The following is a 12,691-nucleotide window of genomic DNA, read 5'->3' as shown; positions in this document are numbered from 1 at the left end:
AAAGTGTAATTGTTTAAAAAAGCTCATCTAATGAATACTCTCCTGAAGAAAATGAATAATGTGCTGTAGTATTAGAGCCAGTTGCATGATAATCAGAAAAAAAAGTAGTTTCAATAAGAAAATTTGACTGGAATGTCTTAATGCAGGGAGTGCATGTTATTGCAGCCAACAGAATTTCAACAACTGAAAAACCTACCCATTTTTGGAAAAGCTTTTGGTTGTAGCTTTTTCCCATTATCTGATGAGGATTAAAAAAAACATGTGGGTATTTAACTCTGTGTGTACTGTGAGGAAGAGGAACAGCTGTGCAACAGTGGAAAATGTGCAGTGGGTGTTCAGAAAGTTTATTTTTGCCAAATATGGATAACATTCAATACATTATTTATTCATCAGTCAATTGGTTCTTTGACGTGTTTTGTAAACATAGTTACTAGCTACCAAGACAGGAAGAGAGAGCTAATATCAAAGCTTACTCCAGCTTAATGCTCAAAAACAGGAAAAACAGACTTGGAACATTTTGGTTTTAAAGTCGCTTTAGCTTACTGCCCTAACTGCAATACATAGATTTAATATCAAAGAAGGTAAGAATAATTTTTAATAGTTTTAATTGTGGTTACTTGTGTGAACTCTGTATGGTCTTGTTTTGGCTAGTTAATGAATTTCACAGTGGTGAAGATGCTTTGCACTGAGTTTGAGGTGACAGCTGTTTAACTTTCTGTAGAGATTAGTTGTTTTACATCGTGGTGATCATGACGCATCCTTTTCAAGAGTACTGAAAATATAGCTTTAGTTCAGAACTGAGGTTTTTTGCTTAAAAAGTGAATGTCCTCTGAGCATGATTGTTGATTACTGAGTGCCTCATCTTTCATTAGAACATAAGAACTAGGAGCAGGAGTAGGCCGTCCGGCCCTTCGAGACTGCTCCGCCATTCAATAAGATCATGGCTGATCTTTTCGTGGACTCAGATCCATTTACCCACGTTCTCACCGTATCCCTTAATTCCTTTATTGTTCAAAAAAATATCTACCTTTAAAAACGTTTACTGAAGTAGCGTCAACTACTCCACTGGGCAAGGAATTCCATAGATTAACAACCCTCTGGGTGAAGAAGTTCCTTCTCAATTCAGTCCTAAATCTGCTCCCTCTAATCTTGAGGCTATGTCCTCTTGTCCTAGCTTCACCTGCCAGTGGAAACATCCTCTCTACTTCTATCTTATCCCTTCCCTTCATAATTTTATATGCTTCTATAAGATCCCCCCTCAATCTTCTGAATTCCAATGAATATAATCCCATCCCATAAGTACATCCTCATCAGTGGTGTGACCCTTTGATCTTTTACTTATAAATTCTGTGTCTGATACTACCTCGCTCACTAACACCTGAAGAAGGAGTACGACTCCAAAAGCTTGTGTTTTCAAATAAACCTGTTGGACTATAACCTAGTGTCGTGTGATTTGTGATCTTGTCAACTCCAGTCCAACACCGGCGCCTCCAAATCAATGTTGTCCACTGTTTTAAAGTAATTATTGGAGGTTTATTTCCAGGATTTCCTCCTTACCCCAGTTAAAAATGTTCTTAGAGTGGTGCAGTTTTGCAGATGGTCTGCCATCTTATGGTCCTTTGACTAAATTACCACTTTCCCCTCTGAGTCTGGACAGTGAATATCGGTAAACTGCACACTATTGCAGTTGGGTCTTTTATTGTGCTTCCTGTTTTTGAGTCTTAAGCTGGAATAATATTACCTTTGCCTGATGTGCACTCTTTCCTGCAGGGGTCAGTGTACAACTTTTAGAAATAATAATACCAGCTTTTTTTTTCCCAAGCCCAAAGCAGCAAATATTAGTTGTACGCCTTGGCTAACTCAGTACAGGCTGGATGTCAAACCTAAGGCCTTCCTGTGTGAATGGTTCAATATCCGATTAAGCAGCATGGTTCTTAATTCACTTTGAGTCCATGCAGTAAAATTTGTAACACCTTAAAGCTTCCAAGAGAGACCTCGCTGTGCTAAATTTGATTGGTGACAAGGTTAGTTGCAGAGAAGAATACTGAAATTTCCTTGGGTGAACCAGAACTATACTTGTGGAATCTTAAGCAGAAAATATTTTGCATGGAAATGGAGGTAGAAATATGAACCCATCAGATTTTTCTGCCATTCAAAAAAAACCCAATGATTTTCTGCCTAATTCCACTTTCCTGACCACACTCCTTTTTCTTCGAGTCCCTTTGATCAAAATTCTTTCTATTCAAGCTTTGAAAGTGTTGTAGCCCACTCAACCTATGTTGTAATCCTGTATGTGACCTTAATTCATAACTTCAAGTGCCTGCATTCTTCCCATGTTAATTTACACTCTTTACTCGCTACAACTGACCTACTTTCCATCATCTTTGCTTTCGTCACAAACTCCAGCAGTAGAATCCTCCATCTAATTGCTTTGGTTTTAATATAATTCTCCTCTCCCTAAATCTAGCCTGGACGTTCTTTGTTTCAAATCTCTTGAAAAAGTGTTTCCATACATTCTGTCTCATTGCTTCATAATGTTAAACATTTCTACTAAAATTGCCTAATCTGTGCCTTAACAAAAATAATCTATTGAATCTTTCTTCGGATTTGTAGTCCTGAGACTCAGCCAAATGAATTTGCACTGTGCATCTTCATTGCTTCAGCATCCATCCTACTCATGGAGATTAAACTGCACACAGTGCTTCAACTGTGATCTTAGTAAGTCTGTATTCATATAAAATGTTACACATTGATTTTAATATTCTGTATCTTTTAAAACCTAATATTCCTGTAGCCTTTTATAGATTTATCTATTCAACATGTGAATACATGCCATTCAAGTTCTAGTATTCTTTCACACCCAGATTTTCTTCATCCCAAGTATAATTTTGTTCTTAAAGAAACTAATAAATATCATTCATTTCATTGACATCTGGCATTGTTTCACACTATTCCATCATTTTATTAATTTCTCTTAGTGTCATTTGCTCAGTTTTAATATGCCTCTTATTTTAGTAACCCCATATACAACCAAAGATCTATATAGCAAATAGAACCCTGTGAGATAAGACACAGTTTTTACATGAACATAATTTTCTTCTAAATCCACGTCCCTTACTTGTTCTTCATTCCAATGAAATACCTTGTCAACTGCTTTTTGAATGTCCTAGGACTGCATTTCCTCCGTATTTGTCACTACCACAAAGAACTTTCCTCAAACTTTTCAAGTCTGGTCTTATCTTTCTGAATTATCTTGATGAATTACTATTATCATCTGAAAGCTCTTTGCGGCAGTGTTTTATCTAAAAAAGTAGCTATGACTAACATATGCAATTTATTGTAATCCAGACATTTTACTTTGCTATGGGGGTGGAGTTGCAACCATTGATCTTCTTATTTTCCTAAGTGCAGTTGGCCTTCAGTTTATTTCAGCTAGGTTGTGATTTTTTAAATTCACTCATATGACATGGACATCTTTGGCTGGGCCAGTATTTATTGACCATTCCTTGTTGCCTTTGAGGAGGTGGTGATGAGCTGCCTCCTTCAACCGCTGCAACCCTTGTGCTGTAGGTAGACCCACAATGCCATTAGCAAGGTAATTCTAGGATTTTGACTCAGTTGCTATGAAGAAACAATGATATAATTCCAAGTCATGATGGTGAGTAGCTCGGAGGGGAAGTTGCAGATTGTGGGTATTCCATGTATTTGCTGTCCTTGTCCTTCTACATGGAAGTGGTCATGGGTTTGGAAGTTGCTGTCTAAGGAGCTTATTCTGTCTGGCATGCATGTACTCCTGTTTTGTAGCTTCACCAGGTTGACATCTCATTATTAGTTACACCCAGTGCTGCCCCTGGCATGCCCTCCTGCAGTCTTCATTGAACTACAAGTGGTCTCTAGGCTCGATTAGTAGTGGTAGATTGGGCTTATGCCAAGCTATGAGGTGTGTTTGTGTTTAATTCTGTTGCTGCTGCTGATGGACCACAGAGACTCATGGATGCCCAGTCTTGAGTTGCTAGATTTGTTTTTCTTTATTATTCACTCAAGGGATGTGAACATTGCTAGCTGGCCTGCATACGTTGCCCGTCCTAGTTAGCCTTGAGAAGGTGGCGGTGGCCCACAATGCCATTAGGGAGGGAATTCTAGGATTTTGACCCAGTGACACTGAAAGAACGGTGATATACTTTAAAGTCTGGATAGTGAGTGGCTTGGAGGAGAATTTGCAGGTGGTCGTATTCCCATATATCTTCTGCCCATATCTTCTAGATGGAAGTAGTCGTGGGTTTGAAAAGTCATGTTGGAGGATCTTTGAATTTCTTCAGTGCATCTTTTGGAAAGTACACACTGCTGCTACTGAGCATTGGTGATGGAGGGAGTGCATGCTTGTAGATGTGGTGCCAATCAACTGGGCTTCTTTGGCTTGGATAGCGTCGAGCTTCTTGAGCATTACCGGAGGCTGCACCCATCCAGGCAAGTGGGGAGTATTCCATTGCACTCCTGACTCGTCTTGTAGATGATGGACTGGCTTTGGGGAGTGAGGAGGTGAGTTACTCACCACAGTATTCCTAGCCTCTGACCTGCTGTTGTAACCACTTTTCATGTAGTGAGTCCAGTTGAGTTTCTGGTCAGTGGTAATCTCCCAACGATGGTAATAGTGTTGAATGTCAAGGGCCATTGGTTAGATTGTCTTATTGGAGATGGTCATTGCCTGGCATTTGTGCGATGTGAATGTTACTTGCTATTTGTCAGCCAGATATTGTCCAAATCTTGTTGAATTTGAACATGGACTGCTTCAGTATCTGAGTAGTCACAAATGGTGCTGAACATTGTGCAATCATTGGCATACATCCCTACTTCTGACATCTTGATGGAGGGAAGGTCGTTAATGAAGCAGCTGAAGGTGGTTGAGCCAAGGACACCATCCTGAGAAACTCCTGTAGAAGTTTCCTGGAGCTGAGATGACTGATATCCAACAATCAAACCATCTCCCTATTTGCCAGGTATGGCTCCAACCAGTGGAGAGTTTTCCCCCGATTCCTATTGATTCCTATTTTGCTTGGGCTCCTTGATGCCACACTCTGTTGAATGTGGGTTTGATGTCAAGGCCTGTCGCTCTCACATCACCTCTGGAATTCAGCTGTCTTGTACATGTTTGAACGAAGGCTTTAATGAGGTCAGGAGCTGAGTGGCCCTGGCAGAACCCAAACTTGGTGTCACTGAACAGATTATTGCTGAGCAGATGCTGCTTAAAAGCACTGCTGATGGCACCTTTGTTCACTTTACTGATGATCGAGAGTAGATTGATGTGGTGGCAATTGTCTGGGTTGTATTTGTCATGCTTTTGTGTACAGAAAATACCTGGCACAAGTTGTCCCAGTTATCCCAGTGACAGTTTGACACATCATGATGTATGGTCTTATCAACGTGAAGGCGGGTCTTCATCTCCACATGGACCCTTCTTTAGAACTGAGAGGTCACTGGATTCGAAACATTCTGGTTTCTGTCCACAAATTCTGCCAGACCTTCTGAGTTTCTCCAGCAATTTATTTGTGTTTTCGTTTGTCTGAGATACTTGTCTTGGCCAGTTAATGGTTGATTTATAACTCAGTGCAAATGGACAATGTTCTAAGTAATGTTGTGTTTGAATTGCATGTGTTTTGAATTGTGTGTGTTTCCCTCTTTCGCACAGACACAAATAAAAACAGTAAATGAGCAAATACTGTCAATAGGATTAGGGAAGAGCTTTGGTATAATCATCAAATGGAGCTTTATAGCTGACAGCTGCATTTGTCAAGTTCTTGCAAGCCTAAATGAGAACAGAACTTCAAAGAGCTGTTGCTTTTTTTAAACAATACTTTCTCAAAGTGCTTTCGCAATGTGGACATGTGTAATGGGAATTGGATCAAGGCTGACTAGCAGATGGTGTGGGAAGAAAACTGCTTCAGTCTCTTTATTAGCTACTGAACTTCGATTCAGGTCTGGATCGAGAAATGAATGGCTAGATTTTTTGACTTAATTCTGTTATGTTATAGTAAATAATACAATTTTTGCTGAATGTATTTAAACGAAAAAGAAAATGACAGGACTGTTACAGAATTTGTAAACTAGTTTAAACTATGAATCAAGTTCAAAGGGTCACCTGAACTGAAAGTACCTCACTGTAAAGTCACCGATGTTTTACCTAAATTGGCAGCCCCACTCGGGCCCGGTTGGTATGTGAGATAGAAATCATCACGATGACGTAGAAGAGTGAGACACCTTGGAAGTTGTTTCCCAGGCACAGAACACGAGCAGTAGGACCTGTTTTGTTGCTAGCCTTGGAATGGTTGATGCTGATTGGGATCAAAAGTGCAAGGTAGTTTGTCTACTTTCTAGCACTCAGACCTATTACCTTATACGACATAAAATCTTAATGAGTTCAAAAAAGAATGTAAACTTTGACTGTTGTATTGCTGGAACTTTTAAAGTATCTTGCTCCTTAAAAACCAGCAGTGTTTCATTCTATAATTAAATCTGGCAGGACAAGAATGTGTAATTGTACACTTAATCATCAGTGACTGAATAGCTAAAGTATTGAAATTAATATACATATTTTGCAGTTACTTTAGTGTGAGATTAAAATGTTCATTATTTTGGTACTTTATACAATAATTGTGGCTGGGTAGAGTCATACTGAGTACAGTCATTTAGCTGTTGCATGCTCTCATTTATGAGCTATTGAAAGTACAGAAGGCAAAGTTGATGTCTTGCTCGCTGAGCTGGCTTGTTCTCGTTCAGATGTTTCATCACCATGCTAGCTAACATCATCAGTGGAGCCTCCCATGAAGCAGTGTTGTTCTACTCCGCTTGGAATTTATACTGTTTGGTCCGTTACGGTGAGTAGTGTCATTTCCGGTTTTGATCTGTATGGGTTTGTATATGGGTCCAAATCTGTGTGTGTTGATTGCATTATGGGTGAAGAACCATGCCTCTAGGAATTCTCGTGCATGTTTATGTTTGGCTTAAGCTACTATGGTTACATTGTCCCAGTTGAACTGATGACCTTCATTGCCTGGGTGTACCGATATTAAGGAGAGCTTGTCGTGCCGTTTTGCTGCGAGCTGATGTTCGTGTATTCTGATGGCTAGTTTCCTTCCTGTCTGTCTGGTGTAGTGTTTGTGGCAGTCGTTGCATGGTATTTTGTAAACCACATTGGTTCCGCATGTTGTGGGAATAGGGTCTTTAATTCTTGAGTGTTTGTTGTAGAGTGGCTGTGGGCTTATGGGCCATCATTATTCCTAGTGGTTTTCGGAGTCTTGTCAGATCTGATATGTTCTTGATGTATGGCAGTGTGTCCACTGTGTTAGGGCGTACTGTGTCCTCCTGTTGTTGCCTGTTTAGGCATCTGCGGATGAAGTTGCGGGGATATCCATTTATAACGATGTATAGGTGCTCTTCCTCTTTCCAGCGTAATTCCGGGGTGTTGCAGTGTGTCCTGGCCCATTTAAGTAGTGTCCCAATGCAGCTTTGTGGGCAAGCAATAACCGTAATGCAATCAATAACCACACAGAATTGGACCCTATATGCAAACCCATACAGGTCAAAACCAGAAATGACACTACTCACCATAACGGACCAGACAGTATAAATTCCAAGCAGAGTAGAACAACATCGCTTCATCGGAGGCTGCACTGATGATGTCACCTAGCTTGGTGATGAAGCGTCTGAACGAGAACAAGCCAGCTCAGTGAGCAAGTCAGCAACCTCACCCACAACAGATCTTTGCCAAAACTTTGAATTCAGAAGGCACTTCTGTAAATGCTTCAATGCATTCACTTATTAAGCTTAATGTATTCCACGGAGCCTTTTTGAACTTTCAAATTTACAGCAGAATAAAGATGTCTTTTCAGTAATGTGTGTAGATAGGTAATCTATTGTCTGTATGCTGTAGGACAAAGCTACTGTGCATGTTTTAGTTTTAGCTTTCACTGCCAAGATGTTTATAATTTTCATCATTAGTAATGCAGCAGAAAAATGTTCTGAAGTCGATTGTGGTGTCCTCTGAATCTTGTGAAAAGGATAAGTAACCAGTTCTGTTAAAATTATTTCTAATTTTTGAAAAGTCAAATGATTGTTTCTTTAAACAAGAACTGTCTTCTGAGACTGCTGGTCAATGAAGACAAGCATGCGAAGCACCTTCTTAACCACTCTATCTATACGTGATGCAAACTTTAAAGAATTATATACCTGATCCCCTAGGTCTCTCTGTTCTGCAACATTACCCAAGGCCCTACTTTTAATTGTATAAGCCTTGCCTTTGTTTGTTTTACCAAAATGCAATTCCTCGCATTTTATCTAAATTAAACACTTACTTTGTCTTTTTGTCATAGTGGGTGATTGAGTGATACTGATGAAACAATATCAAGCGGTGCTGGTTAGATTATGTATTAGTGAGGGTGGCCATTGCCTAGCATTTGTGTGGCACAAATGTTGATGCCAGTTTTTACCCACGCCTGGATATTGTCTAGGTTTTGCCTAGATTTGGACATGGACTGTTTCAGTATCTGAGGAGTCACGAATGGTGCTGAACATTGTACGGTCAAAGACAAACTTGCCCACTTCTGACTTTAGGATGGAAGGAAGGTCATTGATGAAGCAGCTGCTGATGGTTTGGGCACTACACTGAAAAACCCCTGTCCTGGCCCTGGGATGACTGATTTCAAATAATCGCGACCAGTTCCCCTCCTGATCTTCTTTGACATCAGTTTTGCCAGGATCCTTGTTGCCACACCCGGTCACATGTGGCCTTGATGTCAAAGGCTGTCACAATTACCTCACCCGTGAAATTCAGCTCTTTTGTCCATGTTTGTACCAAGGTTGTAATGAGGTCAGAAGCTGATGAAACCCAAACTTGGCATCAGTGAGCAGATTGTTCCTAAGTAGATGCTTCTTAATAACACTGTTGATGACAACTTCCATCACTTTACTGATGATCAAGAGGAGACTGATGGGACGCATCTACCTGGGCTTACCTGGAAATTTTCCACATTCAGGTACATGCCATTGTTGCAGCTGTACTTGAACAGCTTGACTAGTGATGCAGCAAGTTGTGGAGCACAAGTCTTCAATACTGTTGCTGGAATGTTTTCAGGGCCCTATTCTTTGCAGAATCCAGTGCCTCTGACTATTTCTTGATATCACCAATACAATTATGAGAACATCTATTATTTGTGTATTCTCAATCATTGAGACTGCATTGTCTTTCTTGGTTTTCAATATAGGTGCTGTTTTGACACATTTTTTGGGATTTATATTTACATTTGTGAAACTGAACAGACACTGAATGGACCGATAGACATGCTTTCCAAATCTGAGCTTTTGAGTATCTTGAGTTGCATGTCACCAGGGTGAATTACTGTTCCTGAGACAAACTCAAAATTACCTGGCTATATTACACGAAGCATTGAAATAAATTAGCTTGCAGGTCATTAGTACATTTCTCCTATAAAGCAATGGTGGCCAATAAGTCCATTGACGGCACGGAACTTTGTTTATTTTATTCATTCATGGGATAAGGGCATCGCTGGCTAGGCCAGCCTCTGTTGCCCTTCCCTAATTGCCCAAAGTGCTGTTCTAAGGAAGGGTCACCAGACCCGAAACGTTAACTCTGTTTTTTCCTTCACAGATGCTGCCAGACCTGCTGAGCTTTTCCAGCACTGTTGCTTTTGTTCCTGATTTACAGCATCTGCAGTTCTTTCAGTTTTTATAAGAGTCAAGCACATTGACTCAGCTGATGGCAGAGCATCAAAATGATTCATTCATACAAAATATATTGAAGCTTTTAACTTTGCTAGTGTTTTTTAATGCTTATGATTTAAGATTCAGGCAGGCTAGTCATTTGAATGAACAGCCAACTCAAAAAGACCAGATTCTTAATAAATCTCTTCTTTGATATTTAGGTTTTCAAAGTATGCTTTCATGTTCAATTTAGCTATCATTTATGGGTATACATTTACATACTATAAAAATATATCTTAAGTGTAAATTCTCCCAATCTGTTAGGCTACTGCATACATGTTTTTAAAATCATACCAATTGTAATGTTCTAAGGTAGTCACTTGATTTTATAAATTTAAACTCATCAGCACCTCCCTCCCAAAAGGACTAACATTTTCATACATTGTTAGGATATTCCCCTGTCCTACAAAATATGATAGCAGAAGAATCTTCTGTTACATGCAAGGGGAAGTGGACAATTATTTGGAAAGTAAAACAACTTAAAGCAAAAGGGAAAGGGTCTAAATGGCTAACTCTTTGAGAGAATTAGGGTGGCATGAGGGCCTAAATTATGCTACCTGTTTAATTAGATTCTGTGCTTCTGGTCAAAGTCCAAGTTTTTTTATTTTAGTAACCCTATATCAATCTCAATTTGTGAAGAATATATCCAGAGATACATACCTTTGCATATGTCATTTTAAGGTTCATTATACTTTTTTTTTCTTATAACAATATCATAGCTGTTTATAGATTTACAAAAAGGTTTTCCATTCAGACACAAACCTAGATTTTGCTGTGGTAATGACAGTGTAAGTTAGTTGTCAATTACTACACTGAAACAGACAGGAAAATCTGGAGTCCACACATGCAATTAAAGTTGAAAATTCAGAAGTTGCTGTTAGTAATCATATGCTTTGTCATACGGTGCATTAAGGATACCACTGCAGCCATTTTTTCCCCCTGCCTCCACAGCCATCCCTGTCTCCAGATTGCAATCAAGTAAAAATCACTTAACTGATGAGAAATTATCTTCTTGTGCCTTTAGACTTGCTTTATAAATTCTTGAAAAAGTTGCACCTTGTTAAATGAGGTGTAACTTTTTTTTTTAAAATGACACATTAAGTTAATAATTACGACTGAACAGCTTCACTTGCCGTAAAAGAAAACTAATTTCATATTGGGGGAATATCCAATTTCTCCAATGTAGCTAAATAAATTAATTTCTAAAAATGTTTGCTATTTCAGCTGCCTTAATCCCAATTCTTTTTCAACTTGTCAAATTTTAATTAAGAATGGAAATCTATGTTTTGCTTCCTGGTTTACATTTGAGAATACAAGGTCTGATGAGCTTGACAAGAATCATTGCCGAATGCCTGACTTGGCATCAGCTTCAAACTGTTGTTGGGAAATGAGAAACCCATGCCACAGATCGATGTGGGCAGTTTTCTTCAAGGGCAGTGGCAAATGCCTCATTTTGCTACTGACCATGAAATCTGGGATAGGAATTTTGAGGAATAGAGAAATCATAAAACTTTGAAGCGTCTTTTGGAAAAGAAAAGCAAAATTGACGACCTGCTAACCATTTCTGGTACAGCTGCATTACATTGTGAATATTGAACACAGATACAAAATTCAAGTTCTGAGGAAGGGTCACTGGACCGAAACGTTAACTCTGTTTTCTCCTTCACAGATGCTACCAGACTTGCTGAGCTTTTCCAGCAACTTTGTTTTTGTTCCTGATTTACAGCATCCGCAGTTCTTTCGGTTTTCACAAAATTAAAGTGACAGCCATCATTTGATTGTTATGTTGCAAAGTTTGGGATTTCATTGTGGACTATCTTTAAATCTCCAGTTTCTGCAAGAAGAATAGGCTGATAATTTCATGGTTCACTATTTCCTAAATAATTTTGTACTGATCCCAATTATAATGAATGTGGAACAAAGTGACTAGATGCTTTGTACATTTGTAACCACCAGAGAATGCTAAAAATACTGGAGGATTTTAATGTTTGACCCTGAAGCCCATAATGAGTATGTCAATAGAACTTTTGCCCTGCACCAGATCACTTGAGTATGTTATCAGAAAGATAAATATCGTAACTGAGAAGAGATGTAAATTTAACCTTGTAAGTGTATATCCTAGTCCTTCAGGTAATTAGGTTTATTAATCCATTGATTTAAGAAAGCCATTATATGTGCAGTTCTTTACTATGCTCATCCAATTCTGAGGTAAATCTAGCATTGCTGGTTTACAGCCGAAATAGTTTTGGTTCTTTTAGTTTGTTCCACACTAGACAAAATCTATTCTTGTTCCATGCTAGCACCATTTAAGGAAAATTTCAAAGTTTTAAGTTTGCAGTCAGATAATAAAGCAGAATTGATCTTCACTGTTAGGCAATATTGTTCCAAGTAACTTGATATAAGATAGTAGAATAGTGAATTAACCAGTTAATTTCTGTGGCAAGTTTATTTGCTTTGAAAAGAAGCATCTCAGCTTGTAAAATGTTGTTTTCATTCAGCCCTTGCATCTTCACCCTTGCACCTTCGCTAATACTATGAACTTGCTGTATTTGCAGTGTGGCTGGCCACTCAGAATCATAGCACATTAGTGACTGAGCGTAGCGCTGTTCCTTTTCTTCCAGTGAATCCAGAATATTCTGCAACCAGGAACCAGGTATGTTGGAATACAAGAGTGTCTATTAAATATGTTCTTGCATGTGTTTAATGTATCTAAAATAATAATGTGTAAAGTTATATACATTTATATATGATTGTTGTATATATCAGATTCATATTATGATGCATTATACATTTTAACAGGAATGAATGCTGATTAAGAGAGGAGAGAGAAATTAGCTCATTCACAGTTCTCAAATACTTGGCAACAGTTTCTTTTTGAAGTTCTTTCTGCTTTGCCCTTCCTTCAACATATTTTATA

The 12,691-nt window shown here is 38.8% G+C and overlaps 1 protein-coding gene across 3 annotated transcripts in view; it reads left to right on the top strand.

The window, feature by feature from the left end:
• The window catches only part of git1 (G protein-coupled receptor kinase interacting ArfGAP 1), a 189,696-nt gene that overhangs the window by 134,562 nt on the left and 42,443 nt on the right, over nt 1-12,691 (top strand). For all 3 annotated transcript variants that reach the window (XM_048612583.1, XM_048612584.1, XM_048612585.1), the window contains exon 11: nt 12,330-12,427. In XM_048612583.1, the coding sequence (XP_048468540.1) occupies nt 12,330-12,427 (98 nt within the window). The remainder of the gene's footprint in view (nt 1-12,329; nt 12,428-12,691) is intronic.

The sequence above is a fragment of the Rhincodon typus genome, chromosome 26 (genome assembly GCF_021869965.1).
Source record: "Rhincodon typus isolate 14 chromosome 26, sRhiTyp1.1, whole genome shotgun sequence".
Lineage (NCBI taxonomy): Eukaryota > Metazoa > Chordata > Chondrichthyes > Orectolobiformes > Rhincodontidae > Rhincodon > Rhincodon typus.
This window is presented reverse-complemented; position numbering and strand designations above follow the sequence as displayed.